Here is a 15823-nt window from a genome sequence, read left to right as displayed (position 1 = left end):
TGTGAAGTAGACTGCGAAAATCTACTGCAAAATCGAAGCTGAGCCTTCTCCGAGAACCCGACTGACATGATATCTTGCAGCTGTCCCTTCAACAATCACATGTTCATAACTAATCAGAACTGCCTGATGCCACATTCTTGATATCAAATCATTACCTTCATAATCTCAAAACCAGTCCTCCAGGAAGATTGTTTGATAATCTGCATGGTAGTGCGTAGATTGTTGATGCTGAGGCAGGTTTCACCGGCCATGATGGAATGAATGAAAAGTATAGCAAAAGGTTTTAGACATTGAATGGATTTGAGGGGGTTGGGTTTAAAGAAAAAATAGAAAAAGAAAAGATGGTAGGGCCAGGGCGTTAGCGCTTGGGATAATTTTGTGTTGTTTTGGGATGATGAGAAGGGATGGCAATGAAGAGACTTATTAAACAGTATCTCTTTCGTTGCAGGGAGGCGCAAATCCAGAATGTGCTGTTTGGGAGGGCCGAAATGTAACATTTTCACTTAATTGAAAAGCTACCAAAAAAAGGTGGTGAACTTTGGAAGTTTTGTGCCCTTTAGGGAATCAGGAAATAGCTCTCCTTTCCAACACTGCGATCTTGCCGCCACCACCTCCTTTACCTCGGCAAATACCCATCGTTTTCTACCTGTGAAAAAGGGTGACGTTAGTCCCCAAGTTTTGCTTGGGACCCAATGAGTTGGAGCGTTGCCCTGTGCTGTCTGCTCTTCGCAGCAGCAGCACAAAGCTGACGACATTTTAGATCTTGCCTCAGTTTCCATGGCTTAAAAAAAAAAAAAAATGGTTTACAACTATGATGTTGCTTCTCCAGTTCATATGTGATAATTTTTACAAAGAAATATACAACCTTGAGAACGGCTGAACAAGAAAATAAAACAAGGGAAAACAGAAAAAGAACCACAAACATCTCAAATCATAGCATATGTCTGGTCTTCGACCAATCTCTCTCTCTCTCGTTCTTGTCCCAAGCAGTCGGCAATTTGCCTCCATATTTAGGCAATCCAATGAATTTAATGTTCAGTTTAGGCACCAACTTGCTCTGCTAACCTGCCTGGTCTTCAGCTCCTTGCGACAGCTGACCCTTCTAATGCCCACTTCTCAACGGTGCATTTGGTCTAGGCACTTGTGGACCAGTTATAGGCTTCTGCAATAGCTTCAGCGCAGCCATGATTTCTGCAAATGTTGGCCTCAATCTTGGATCTCTACAGTTTCAAGGAATGCCTAACGTCAATTTTATGTTTGATTCACTTCACTAAACAGATAAAGAACACATTTAAAGTAAAATTACATGCACTGACATGATACATAGCAGCGTGAATCTGATCTATATGATATGTTCACAAGCTCTAACATGTAACTAGCTGTGTAACTTTCACAAAAAGCATGGTAGTGATAACATCTATTCTTTCACGTGCATTGATTGAATTAATTCCTTTGGAGATACCAGTGGCAAGTCAGTGATCAAAATGCAATCTCTACAGATGAGGTCGCTGCTTCACACACAAGGACCCAGACTCTGACACCTGATAATTTCTAAGAGACGTTTTACTTCTTTTTTAGGTTCAACTATGAAAGAGGGGGAGAATGAGCCTTTAAAAATCATTACAATATGTTCAGTGAAGCCACCAGTTTCATTAGCATTAGTACAGCTTCCATAGGTAGAAACTGTTTATACTCTAGCTTAACTCAACCAGAAATATAAAGCAATGAATGTTTCCAAGCTATGGTATCAAACTGAGATGAAGAAATCAGGTATATCTAAAACAGTGAGGACAAAAGGGCCCGAATACTCACGTCTGCCAGCACTTCCTAATTATCTCTGCAATTGCAGGATCCATATCATTTGGAATGTCCAGACTCCGATGTTGAAATCCAACTGCACCAACAACTTGCATTGGGTTCATTCCACCCCATGGTTGTTGCAAAGTAGAGAGCTCCCATAATATAACACCGAAACTATAAACATCACACCTGCATGTTGATTCTTGCATCAATATAATCATAAAATGAAAAATTTCTGAGGTTTCTGAAAGAATACTAGAAATATCCGCATACTTTTCATCTGAAGGTTCATTTCTTAGCACTTCTGGGGCCATCCACTCTGCCTAAAGAGTCATATAAGAGGAATTTAAATTTTTACAAGTAATAATTCTAACAAGAAAACACGAACAAGATGATTGTTCAAGGAAATAAGAAACCAGATTACAAACTAAATATTGGTATATGTAAATGACATAGCAGATGAGGTTTTTTATATTAGAAAAAATTTGACTCGGCCCACGACATAGCGTTGACCACCTATCTAGTGCAAACTAGCCAATCACCCACTGTTGCATGAGTGGTACATGTTTTTTTTTTTTTCATTTTTCATAAAAGTATATGTTTACGTAAAAGATAACATATAATAATCATTTCTAAAGCAACATACTATTTATCAAAACTAATGTTATAATATTTCCTAAAATTTGGTAAGATTTTATTATATTTTGATCATATAGTACACAATCTTTTAGAAATTCATATGATTATTTCGTTTTATTTTTCCATCTTTTTGCATTGTTAAATTTAAATTTATTAATTTATATTTTTGTGTCTCTTCATTTATGGTATTTTCATCCCTTTTTGATGGAATTTTATTATGTTGATCATATACATTGTACCCTTACTCATTAAGTAGTTTACATGCACTCTAAAAAACACAATTTTTTTGGCAATTAATATACTTGAATCTTTTTTAAAATTTATTGAATTTAAATTTATTATTTCATGTTTTTGTGTACTTTTCATCTATGACATTTTCATATTTTTAGTAATATTTTATTATGTTGATGAGATTGAAAGTAAAAGTAATTTACATGAAACAAATCACATTAAGTATAATAGATTCATCCTAGTTAGCAATCCATTTGTCAATCTGGCATTCCAAATGATTTCAACTGGAATTGCTTCTACTCTACTAGTATACTAATTACGCACCCATGCATGCTTGAACGGTTGTGATTTCTATTTAAAAAAATGATTTGAGTTAGTAATAGTTAAACCACATGCCTTTGTTTGATGCTCAAATAGTCTCCTTGGTTATGGTATAGAGTGTTTGGTATCCTGAGTTTTCTCTTCCTTTGCAAGAATTTCTTTTTCTCTTAGCTTTGTTACAGGTTCCGTGTTGAACCAGCACTAATGTATCTTATAGGATAATTTCCTATATTTAATGTCATAAATTCAAGTAATTTGTTGGCACAACGTATGTTAGATTCATGTGTGTTTTTATGATTACTCATTAATCATGGATAATTTTAGTATAAACAATAGACTAGATTCAATGCAATCTTATGAATGCAAAATGACTTTTTATAATAATGGCCATGTCCCTAAGAAACATTAAAACAAAAAAAGCATACAACAATCATCCCCCATAACTTTTTTTTTTTTAAATCATCAATAAAAACTCAAAAATCACAAAATCACGAACCATGATTAAGAGAGCACATGGCAGTACTTAATTCTCCTTATGTTGATGTGATGAGTGTGCTAAGATCAAAAAACTAGAATTCTAGATATATTTTTCAACTAATAAAAATTCATTAGTGGTTATTAGATTTTAAGTTAATTATTCCTAACACATTTTTATATATTGGTACGAATTCTTAAATATAATAAAAATCATTTTTAGTGAACAATCAAATATAATCATTATAATGTTATAATTTAAGATAAATCCATGTGATGCATGGGAAAAATGCTAGTACTTGCTTGTGCATATAGGCATACATACATAAATACATACTGCATAGCTATGAGAAAGAAAGGTGCAGCTTATCTGGCACAGCTTACCGTTCCTGCTGTTGATCTTGAAGATAGAAATGTGCTGTTCTTTATCCTCGATAACCCAAAATCACATACCTAGATAAGAAAAGGAAAAGGAATTTAGAGTCATGCTGGGTGAAACTTGGGAGATAATAAATGCATGGAAGATATTTCAAATGTTTTTTTCAAAGATCTTGGTGAAAGGATAGACACCTTCACTACCCAGTTTTTATCAACCAGAAGATTTGGGGACTTCAAATCACGGTGCACTATCATTGGGGTGCAGCTGTGTAAATAATTCATTCCTCGAGCCTGAAATGGTTCAATTATGCAATAGAAAGAATCTACAATGAATTCAACAGGATCAAAAAGTTTTATGCTATCTGGTATTTGAATATATATACATATATAAAGATTAACAAAATCATACAGCATCTAGAGCCATCCTCAAACGCCTACGATCATCCAATTGATTGTTAGGCCGGTGAAGTAATCTATACAAACTACCTCTGCAAAACATTGGAATGCTTCAAAACACCCTTTAACATGAATATTTGGTATGAAAAACTACAACTCTAACTCAAAGGCGAGGGCACCACAATAGTTGTTGATATCTAGCCAATAAACTATGATACAGATAACAAGAAAAACATTACCATGAGTTCGACTAAGAAAACAGAAAAAAGAAAATAAAATGAAAGTTCCGGTGACAAATTAAGATGTCAGATGGGCCAATACAACAGTGTACGTGCCTCAAACTATCTGATCCTATACAAAATCTTCTGATGAAACCATTTTAGTTGTTACAAAAGCATAGAGTATTAGCATCTCCTTTCCATCTTGCTACAACCTCATTTTTCATTGGAACTTGCACATTATCTTATAGGAAAATGAACTGTACAAGTCCTTGAGCATCATACAAATTTAATTTTAAACCCAAATTGAGCAGAACAGGTCAAGAAGTCCTTAGAAGTAAGATTATGCATGCATCATGCACCTGAATAAATCATATCAGTGTTTTTATAAGGCTTCCTTAGAAGTAAGATTATGCATGCATCATGGACCTGAATAAAATCAGTGTTTTTATAAGGCTCATATTATACCACATAAATGGACTCTTGGGGGGAGAATTTGGAGACAGTCCTACCCTTCATCATGTTTGCAAGAAAATGATTGTTCTCAAAACTCACTCAAACCCATAGCTTACTATTACAAGCCCAAGACTGTTATCATTGGACCAAACAATGGCGGCCCCTCAGAAAGTTCCATTAGCAGTTAATAAAAAATCAAATATTTAATTGCAGATGATATAACATGAGAAACAATTAAGAGCATGGAAATTGTGGAGCACCAAAATACCTAGGAATAAACTCTGTAACAATTGAAAGATTAGGGGCACGAGTTACTGCTCCCATGAAGAGAACCACATTGGGATGCCTGACTCTCTTCATGATTCGAACCTAACAATTCCAACCACAGGCAGATTTGCTAAATTAAACATTTCCTTTGCATATTTTAAGCAAATCCTAGTAAGAAGTATGAAAAGATTTTGCTAACATGTAAAGAGAGAAAGAAATGGCCAGGTGCAAGACATAACACTGCTAAACCTTAAAATTTAAAAACAACTCAACAAAAATTCTGAACAGAAAGGTGCAGTCAAATCATGCAAACTCACAAGTGTCTAACCTTGAAAATTTAAAATGTCAAACAAATTCTTAATTTGCAAACATGGACCCTCTTTTTGTAATTGCAAAGATGAATTTGAAGCAGCCAACAATAGAATAGAATTTTTCATGATCAATAATTTGGCTACAGAAGCAAAGCATTTCACCATATATGCCTACCAAAATCCCCTCTTTGCACACATATGAAGGACCAATTCCTGGAAATCATTTCATCCACTCCAGCCAAGATATATTTTATGCAATGACTACAGTGTCCATGATGTGCTAGCATACTGAACAAAGCATTGAAATCCTTCGAAGAAAGTTTTCACTGGTTTAGCTGTTAGCAGGTTAAGGAGTACCAAAGATCTCAGATTAGAAGGCTAATGATTGGAACAAATGATCTGTTGCCAAAGTATTGGAGCCAAAAGAAAAAAATTTAAAAGAGAGTACTATATTCGTATCATGATTTGCAATTTCAGTGTGGCATCTAGGAGACCATCCCATAATGTGTGAACTTTCTGTGAATGTTTTTATATACCTATAGCATCAACTTAATGAACCCAATTATCATTAAGTTACTGGAACATGTACCCAATACTAGCATAGTTATTTCTTCAGCCTTTCCTTGTTTCTTCAGATTGGCTACAGAGCATGAAAATCACAATACCATCAATTGACACGACCGCTGACCTCAATCATCTACAGTAAGAGATACCTGGGATGCAGCATTATATCACGCAATAAAGAGACATAATGTGCATGGTCACCCAGATATATTCTAACAGTATAGAAATTACCAAAAGGTTAAGACATCTTCAACTGCAAGCATTATAAAAATATTCAACTAAGCTTTGCTTTCGAGGATATCACATGAGAGAATTACTCAGACAACAGCAAGAACAGAGTGGGCTTATACCTCACTTCTGAATTCTGCAAGAGATTCACCCGTAATATCTTGGTCTAGGAACCTCTTCACAGCAACTTCCTATGAAATACAGGAGTAGAAACAAATATATTTTCATGAATAAGCATTGAGATAGAGTATTTATGATTGTTAGCAGATATTCTGTTTAGTAGGCACAATCAATCACACAATCCCAGTTGTCAAACTTCACTATAACTTTTTCCCTTGGCAAAACTTGCTTCCTTGGGTTCCCTTTCCCAAAACTGATGAGAATCTTATAAGGATTTAAGAGGACCTAATTTCCTAACATGAAAAACAATTAAAGAGTATACATAACCTTGTAGAATTATATACTGGTTGGGTAAAACCTTCATATCTAGGTCTTTTAGATTGTTGGTCCCAATTTTTAATATTTCAAATTGTAGCTGTTATTGTTGGGGGGGCAGTGTGAGCTAATAGAAAAGAAATGGAGAAAAAGAATCTTCAAATTCAACTGTACTCGTTCTGGCATTCAACCCATATATCATTCCAAAAACAAAGTGCGATTTATTTTTCTTTCTAGCACATCCATGCAACATAGAGATAGCAAATAAGCTTCTGCTTTCAGGTCAACATGAAAATACTCACAGTTCCATGCCAGTCTCCACGATATACCTCTCCATATGATCCTGCAACACAAAGCATACACCAAAAGCAATCAGAGGAAACCTAGATGAGAGTGAAGTAATCAAAATTGAAAATATTTATGAAGCCATGAAAATAATGGCATGTGCACATGGCAGTACCAAGTCCAATTCGTTCACCCAAGGTAATTTCCTCCCATGGAATCTCACACTCTGCAACATCATCCAGTCCAGCATCAGATTTTGAGCGATCATTGACAGCCAATCTGTCGGATATTCTCTCACCTTCTGAAGTGGCAACTAAAGCTTTGTGTTCTCGGCCGCCACTGCCACGCCCCCCACTTCCCTTCTCCCCACTACCGTGTGGCTCATTACCAGCACTATCTGCATCTCCATCACTTCGTGCACCCTGTTCATATTTCTTGTTGACAGCTGCAGTGGTTGCCATCACTGCTGCAGCAGTGGCAGTGGCAGCAGCTGCTACAGGTAGTTCAAGGTTTGAGTCAGTACTTGACTTTGCTGCAGCAACAACCATAGAAGATGCAACAACAGCAGCAGCAGCTGCTGCTGCTGCAGCTACAGGTACGTTTTTTACATATTTCACAGGAGTAACTTCAGACTGCAATGATATGGGTAGTCCAGAGATCTCCTTTGTATCAAAAGGATGTTTGACCCCTAAACCTTGCACAGGTTTAGATTGCTCAGGTTGATTACCAGGTGAACTGGATTTATATGGCAGTTCATTAGGAGGCAGTGGAGGAAAAAATCGAGCAGGAACAAGATCATCTTGATCCTTCACATATCGGATTTCGGTCCTCTGTTTGTAACCATCCTTGTCTTCTGTTGGGGACGTGGCCTCAGCAGTAGATGCATTTAACTGTTCAGCATAAATCTCAGTAAACAAATTAGGAGGGGCAACAACACCACTTTCAAGTAACACATCATGAAGTTTCTGGGCTAACTGTGGATTCTCTTTTGCAGCATCTATCATATATTGTGAAACATCTTTCACTTTCATTCTACGCACAGAAGGAGAACTAACACCTTCAGTCCAAGAAGGAGAGCGTGCATGTGCACAAGGGTTAATAGGTCTGCCAGGAAGTTCCTGCACTGGCACCTTCTCAGCAATGGAAATTTTTCCAAAATCATTCAAGGAAATTGTAGATTCTTCTTCACCTTTGCTCGGCTTAGTTAAACTAGCACCCTCATGAGAGTCACATCTGACATCAGATTGGTTCCCTAAAGCAGCAATATTTCTCAACCTGAATCTCTTTTCCAATGTCCCTACTTCTGAATGTTCTTCAAATGAACTTGTGTGTCCACTACTAGAAGAAGCTATACGATAAGAGTCAATGTCTCTAGAAAAAGGACTGGAAGAAAAGAATGAATCATCATATTCTATATGTGATCCAGCTGCATCAGAAGGAATAAGTGTGCCAGGATCTGCAGTTAGATCAACAATGTATTCCCTGAAATTTGCAACATCTATCACCTTAATAAACATTTTTTTAAGCATTTCAATCGTTTCCTACAACATATTACAAAATTTTAGAGGCATTTTACTACTGTGCACTGTGTAATTACCAGCAAAGAATGAGCTAAGCCCTAAACAATCCAGTAGAATTTATTTAACTTCAGTGAAAGGAAAATAAAATAAACTACCATGCACTGTAATTACCTTCCATCATCGATCTTTACAAAGTTCATAGCCACATCATCAGAACCGGTGTACAGATGCCCTTTTACCAACCGACATGGTATACCAACACTATCAGCCAAAACCTACACAATCATATATAGCAAAAGGTAGAGATGAGAGGCAATTAGTAAGATACCAGGACTTCCAAACTGTACAAACCATCTCATAAAAAACAATTGATGAAATATGGCAAATTCAAAGCTCATAATTATGAAAAAAAGTAACTGTTCAGGAGACTGCATCAGTAATATGTCAATGAATTCTCAAACACTAACATGTGGAAGATTCTTGAACTAAATATTCGTAGGCATGCTTTTCAGCATAGAACAAAATATGAAAGGGAATGATGATCGGTATAAATTTTTGCTCTCTTGAAAAATTGGCATAGAATATGAAACGCAGAATTCAATGCTGTTTAACATTCCAAAGGAAAAAAATATGCGTGCAGCTTCAGCAAGGCAAGCCATGAAAAATCTCAGATGATTTCAACAATGCCAGTGCCTTTCCTAGGATGCAGTTCTGCTTCTGCAGTGTAAGACATCATATTTCCATATGCTTAGTTTCAGAAAGTTCAAACAGGATTGCTATCAACAAATTTGATTGTTTGTTGCTACAAGAAGGATGAGAATGCAATTGCATTGCTCACTGGTAAGACACCATAGTTCCATATGCTTAGTTTCAGAAAGTTCAAAAGGATTGCTATCAACAAAATTGATTTTTTGTTGCTACAAGAAGGATGACAATACAATTGCATTGCTCACTGGTGCCAAGGCCAATCATTAGTGATCACACATCAGAATCTTTGGCAACGGCTGCTCTAAGAGAAGGTGAAAACCAGCTTATCTCCAGGTGAGTGTTTTCTATTAGCATGAATATCCATGGTGTTGGTAAATACACCAATAATTGTCCATGTCTTTGAAGAGGTTAGAGGCTAATTTTAATTAATAAATGTGCTTTGTCAGTCACTTTCTAAAGAACCTGATAGAGATTGTTTATCGAAGTTTGTTATCGGATAGACTGGAGATGCGGAGGCCAAACAGAGTACATGAGGATCATTGCAGATATTTGCAATTCAAAAAATCAAGGACCTATTTGGCTCATTTGTGGAGGATGTATTTTAGCCTGCCTTGAACATAGATCTATATAGCATGTAATAAATCCATCATAACAATCGCAAACTTTTCTCCTACAGCACAGACTCATTATTTGGATGCTAGAAGAGTTTTGATAAAGATATGTGCTCAGCATGAGAACATCGAATGCTCAAGTACAAACTTCGATAAGATGTCCAGAACAATTTTCAAATTTGTCTGAGAAGTTCACCGTTTACCTAAAAGTTGAAGTAGCTTCTTAGACTAGGAGTATCTGGTACTAAAATAAAAAAAAATGAAAACTGGAGCAATACCTTGAACATCAATGCACGATGACGAGGCAAGCCAATTGTTAGAGAACCAAGTGGCAAAACCATGCTACCAAGGGTTGCTTTCAAACTGTAGCTAAGACTCCGCCATGCTCTTGAGAAGTTGCTGGGATCCCCAACTGATCCACCCATGTTCTCAGAAACTAAAACAGCAAGCCTCTGCACCAAAGCACTGCCTATGAAAACTTGAGATTCTGACCTTGACTTGACAGCAATCTCTAGTGCCTTCTTTTCAAGTTTCAACAAATTAGCATCAGCAGCCCTATTGACCAGCACTGCTTCCCAGGTGACACCACCTGAGACTGGTGTTGCTTGCAAATCAACAAGAGAAGGCATCTTGTCTGATGTGGACTCGGTCATGATACCATAGAGATCATAAAAACCATCCAAGACCTTGTCATCATAGCTAAGAGCATTGTAATTCTGTGAAGCACGCATAAATCTACGATATGAGATGGGTTAGAAAGGAATAAACAAATGAAAAATTAAGTTTGAGAAAAACATTTCAACTGAAGGAAAAAATCTAGTATATAACATATAAACTTCCAATTAGTCTACAAATATCTTCAGCGCATAGCAAAGTGAGATACGATCCAAATCTAGAGACTGCAGACCAGGTCTGCAAAGAAGATAACAGATGTCATGATCGAAAGAGAAAAATTGAACTTTGCTATGTTTCCCAGGTGGAGAAAAGTAATATTGGGAAAGCACTAACATTCTCCTAGATGATTTTCCAGTGACAATAGGCCAATAGCTGGCACTAATCCACACATATAATAATATCTCCTCCATTACTGCAGTATTCAAGACCATGGTTTCCAATTTCTAGAACAAAACCATCAATTATCTCCTTGACAGTGAGTATTCCAACAAGATCATGTCTAATAGGACCAAAATAAGCATGCTTTCAAGTAATTGGTCTCACTAAAATAGGGACACAAAGCAGGAGTTGGAGGAACCAACTTCACACACTAGTAAATGTCCAGTCATAGATAATGAAAGAGGAAACTAAACAGTCAATTGTCAAGAACACTCCTGTCTTTACCACCATAGCTTCACTTACAATACCAAAATTGAGAAGGATGTGGCTTTCCATGTCCTAAAATTTTTCTCTTCCAATCAGCATTTTTGTAATCTCCACTAACTTGATAAAAGTTAAAAAGTCCCTACTCCTTCCTCCTTTCCTTTTCTTCTTTCATATGTACCTAAATTTCAGATTTTCTAAATTGTGTTCATCATTTGTCCACTATTTCTGCTTTCCATCTGGTTAGAGTTAATAATACAAAGGAGCATTATAGTGAACCTTTAACAATATTATTTATAATACTATAATGATACTATAGGTTGATAGTTTCAGATGTTTCTTTCATTACAGATAAGATGAAGGATGGAGACAGGAACATAGGATAATAATGACACCCTCATCGGCAATTTTGCTCTGCTTCTCTTGTTTTCGCAGTTCCATTATCACTTTGTCAGAAACAATCTAATTAATAGAAGAAATTTTTATAAATTCATTGGCAATTTCAATTTTGTCAGGAGAACAATCCAATGAATAAGTTCCATTCATATAGATTTTCCTCAAACCATTGTATCATAGAGGAGTTGACTTAACAAATAGCTACGAAGCAAAAATTCTTCCTTGTAACTTTCTACTGTGCTAGATTATGAAAAAGGAAACTTTGAATAGATTAGACAAGAGGAAAATGAAGAGACAAACTTACCCAGTACCGATAAGCAATGAGTTCGGCAAGAGTATGCTCAGGTGCACAAGAGCCCAAGCTTATTTGCTTAACAGCCTCAATCTGGACTGCCTCAGGATCCTCTCTTGCACTCAACTCCAAAGCAAGCTGTATCTGAAACTCCTCCTCAACATCAGGATCCCTGGAGGTGGAGGACACTGAATCACGCCTTGCACCTTCTGAAACATCAAAACCACTGCTACTAATCGACTCCGGTTGCTCCTCTCTCTCTCCTCTGATCACATTTGAAGATGGTGGGCTAGGACTTTTCCTATTAGCAACTGAACTTAACCAATTTGAAAGACCAGAAAAGGGCTTATTCTCCTGCAACCTAGAATGCAGAAACTTATTATCAGAGGATGATTCGTTACTGGACTTATGGCCTCTTGAAGAATTCGACCCCTCTGCATCCTGTGATTGATTGGGCATGATATGAAGCTTCTTAAGAAAGTTCTTCATATTATTGTACTGATTTGTTCAATGCTAAAGCAATAAAAATCAGGCCATAAACCTCTCCATTGCCTTGGACCAAGCATGAAATCTCAATCACTAAAAGTCTAGAACAAAACCAAGAGAAACACAAATTAAGTTCAAACAAACGAAAAGGCCTCAAAACCCCACAACATTAACTGACCAAAAATCAACCCATCAAATCCAATAAGCTTTGAATAACCATTTCAAGCAATACCAAGTTCAGCTTTTCTAATATCAAGAACGCCCAGATGCTTGAATTGAAAGAAGAAAACTTCTTTTCCAGGGAACAGCAACACCCTTACTTCATAAAGAAACAAAAGTTCCAACTCAAACTCCTTGTCTCCTTACATGCAATACACAAAAAATGACTATCCCGCTAAAAAGAATTGATCTTTGTTGCCTTCAACAAGAATACACCAATACCAGGACAGAAAAGAATGGATCTTTCTTGGATATAAGGAAGATAGGTACATAAAAGAGAGAAGAAAGAGTCTCAAGGAGGGTTAAGCTTGGAAACAAGAAAAGGTCAGAGATGCAGCAGAGAGACAGCAAAGCCAAAGACAAACAAGGGGGATAGTAGGACCTCAGGAAACAAGAAAGAATGGCCCACTTGGAGTTTTTGAGGCACAAAGATTTCAAGGTCACATAAAAAAGATTAATTTGGTGGCAAACGGAAACAATCTCAAATGGCTGTCTCCTATAAAAAGTCCAAGAAACAAAAACTACTATGCCTTTCTCTCCCTTTAGAAGGTCAAAAAACTGAAATCTCTTTTCTTTGTATCTCTGTTGATTGGAGTGGGATCGGAGTCTCAAACTCCCAAGAGAACGGTGATAAGTGGTGGCCTCGATTGGAAATTTGTGAGATATGGAATAGAATGAGCAAGTTGGGAGATTTTCCTTCGAAGTTAGTAATGGTGCTCGTACCAACTAGTTGTTTTCGAGTGGATTTTTTCACTTGTCGTTTTGTTTTAAATGCAACCTTTTCCGTTACCTTTAGGAATTTGTACTTCTTTTTTAATGTTTAGCGGAATTTTTTTTAATGTTTTTATATTTTTTTAATGATTTTAATTGGCTAATGTTAAAAAAAAAAAAACTTTTGATTTTAATTGGCTAATGTTAAAAAAAAATATATTTTAATATTTTATTAAAAAAATTATTTTAAAAAACATCACACACTATAATTTCAAACAACCTTTAAACTGAATATGGTAAAAACTTATACTTACAAGTTGCAACTAATACCAAGTTACTATTAAGAGTATATACTATATAATATTTTTTTTTATTTTGATTTTTAAGATTAGTCTATAATAAGATTATATTAACTCTTTTTATTACATCGAATTAATTGAATTAAGCTAGAGGGTGTCATGCAAAAAGAAGATTTAATATTGGCATCTAAACTACTTTGATTTTATTTTTTACTATCCAAAAAATCACAAGCCATTATCCTTAAATTGAAAAATTATTAGATGTATTAGTAGTTATATTTTCTTATCTCATATTGATTTATGATTTATTAAAAAAACAATTCATAAATCTGCAGATTTTAAATATATTATTTATATATGTATGATTTATTTCTAGGGTTTGTTGTCGGATTATATATATATATATATAATGAGTTTTTGTATTGTGTGTGTGAAGGAGAGATTAGAGTGGCAAATGGGAATTGGGGGTTGAATGGGAATTGGGGGTGATTGGCTTTTGCAATTTAATATTTATGTTACAAAATCTGGTCTTCGGATATGAGAGAAAGGATCTTGACTTTTGACATTAATCTTAATTAATTCGGATCACCTTTGGCACTATGAATGGAAAGGCTTTAAACAAGAAATTTGTGTTAAAAGGGTGTGTTTATTTACATGGTGCAGTCGTGTTTTTAAAAAAAAAACTAATTTTTTTTATTTTGAATTAATTGTTTCTTTAATATATTTTTATTCTTTTAATGTATTGATTAAAAAATTTATTTTAAAAAATAAAAATATATATTATTTTAATATATTTTAAAATGAAAACCGCTATAACAACCTCAGACACTTTTTACTAAAATTATTAAAATCACACAAGGAAAAAAGAAATCCATGAGGCAACTCTAAGCTCCTATATATTATCTTTACATATAATCACAAATCAAAAAAAGAATGCAAAACCCTCTTGCTGATGTCGTGGTATTTTATATACTTTCAAGAAAAATATATTGTAATAATTTGTATAGGCAATTATATCCTCAAGAAAAATAATATTAATAAGGGAATTATATTTTTAAAAAAGAATTATGATAATATTATATATGCAATTACATCCTTGGAATTATTTCCTTTTCATTGTTTTTGTTTTTTTGGTGTCCATTTTATTTTTGGTGTCCATTTCTTATTCTAACTAATAAAAGTTTCTATCTTTATTTATATATATATATATATATATATATAAACCCAAACACAAAAAAGATTATCATCTTAAGGTCAAACTAATTGTTTTGCAATGTTTTTATAAAGTACTCCTCCGAATTAAATTTTAAATCTCCATATAAAATATTATCCCTTTTTCCTTACTTAGGTGGAGGTGACAAGACTATTTCAATTGCAGGATTGGATAGCAGGCAGCATTATCCAAGATCACACATCAATCGATCTTGTTCAGAATCTGAACTGAAGGCAAAATATAATATAATAAGTGGAGTAAAAAGAGTTAGGTGGAGGTAAAAGAAAGTTAGGTGGAGGTAATGGTTGTAATTTCAAGAGAATGTTGTATTTGTGTTTTAAAAATATTTAAAAATAAATAATTTTATTTTTTATATTTTTAGATTATTTATTTTGATAATACGTGGATATTAAAAATATTTTTAAAAAATTAAAAAAATATTATTTTAATATATTTATAAGTAAAAAATATTTTAAAAAACTATTATTCTATTCTCAAACACCCTTTAATAATTTAATGTTTTTCTTTTATAAGTTTATCATAGATTATGTTGGAGGTGGAAATCCAAAAAGCTATTAAATCTATTTAAAAATATAATTATAATTATTTTTTATTTAAAAATATATTAAAATAATATTTTTTATTTTTAAAAAATATTTTAAAACACAAAAATAAACATCATGTTTTATTTGTTTTTTTACAGGAATCCTAAAGAGAGAATACAGAAATAATGCGTCATCTTTTTGTTCATATTTAAAAAAGGAGGCATGTAAGACACCGCAGGGGTGACAGGCATGCACACCAAAACTCGAACTCATGTGCGATGAAAGGAGCTTGACTCCTGCCACCGCTAAGCCAAGCCCCGCGGTGCAATATTATCCCTTTTTCCTTACTTAGGTGGAGGTGACAAGACTATTTCAATTGCAGGATTGGATAGCAGGCAGCATTATCCAAGATCACACATCAATCGATCTTGTTCAGAATCTGAACTGAAGGCAAAATATAATATAATAAGTGGAGTAAAAAGAGTTAGGTGGAGGTAAAAGAA

The 15823-nt window shown here is 34.7% G+C and overlaps 1 protein-coding gene across 6 annotated transcripts; it reads right to left on the bottom strand.

The window, feature by feature from the left end:
• Positions 1-737: 737 nt before the first annotated feature.
• LOC105135783 (serine/threonine-protein kinase EDR1) lies at positions 738-13274 on the bottom strand. Of its 6 annotated transcripts, none has more exons than XM_011040815.1 (13): positions 11860-13272; positions 10121-10558; positions 8695-8798; positions 7179-8485; positions 7021-7061; positions 6406-6474; positions 5182-5282; positions 4253-4331; positions 4036-4134; positions 3850-3918; positions 2074-2123; positions 1813-1989; positions 738-1220 (listed from the first exon to the last, which is right to left on the bottom strand). In XM_011040815.1, the coding sequence occupies exons 1-13, from the start codon at positions 12334-12336 to the stop codon at positions 1103-1105; spliced, it is 3129 nt and encodes a 1042-aa protein (XP_011039117.1). In that variant the 5' UTR covers positions 12337-13272; the 3' UTR covers positions 738-1102. The 6 variants fall into 6 exon arrangements, with proteins under 6 accessions (XP_011039117.1, XP_011039116.1, XP_011039120.1 ...); XM_011040814.1 differs by having other exon boundaries at positions 10121-10577; positions 11867-13272; XM_011040818.1 differs by having other exon boundaries at positions 10121-10577; positions 11860-12297.
• Positions 13275-15823: the final 2549 nt, after the last annotated feature.

This window comes from Populus euphratica, unplaced genomic scaffold, assembly GCF_000495115.2.
Source record: "Populus euphratica unplaced genomic scaffold, PopEup_1.0 scaffold221.1, whole genome shotgun sequence".
Taxonomy (NCBI): Eukaryota; Viridiplantae; Streptophyta; class Magnoliopsida; order Malpighiales; family Salicaceae; genus Populus; species Populus euphratica.
Note: the sequence above shows the minus strand (reverse complement) of the source record. Positions and strands in the feature narration are given on the sequence as shown.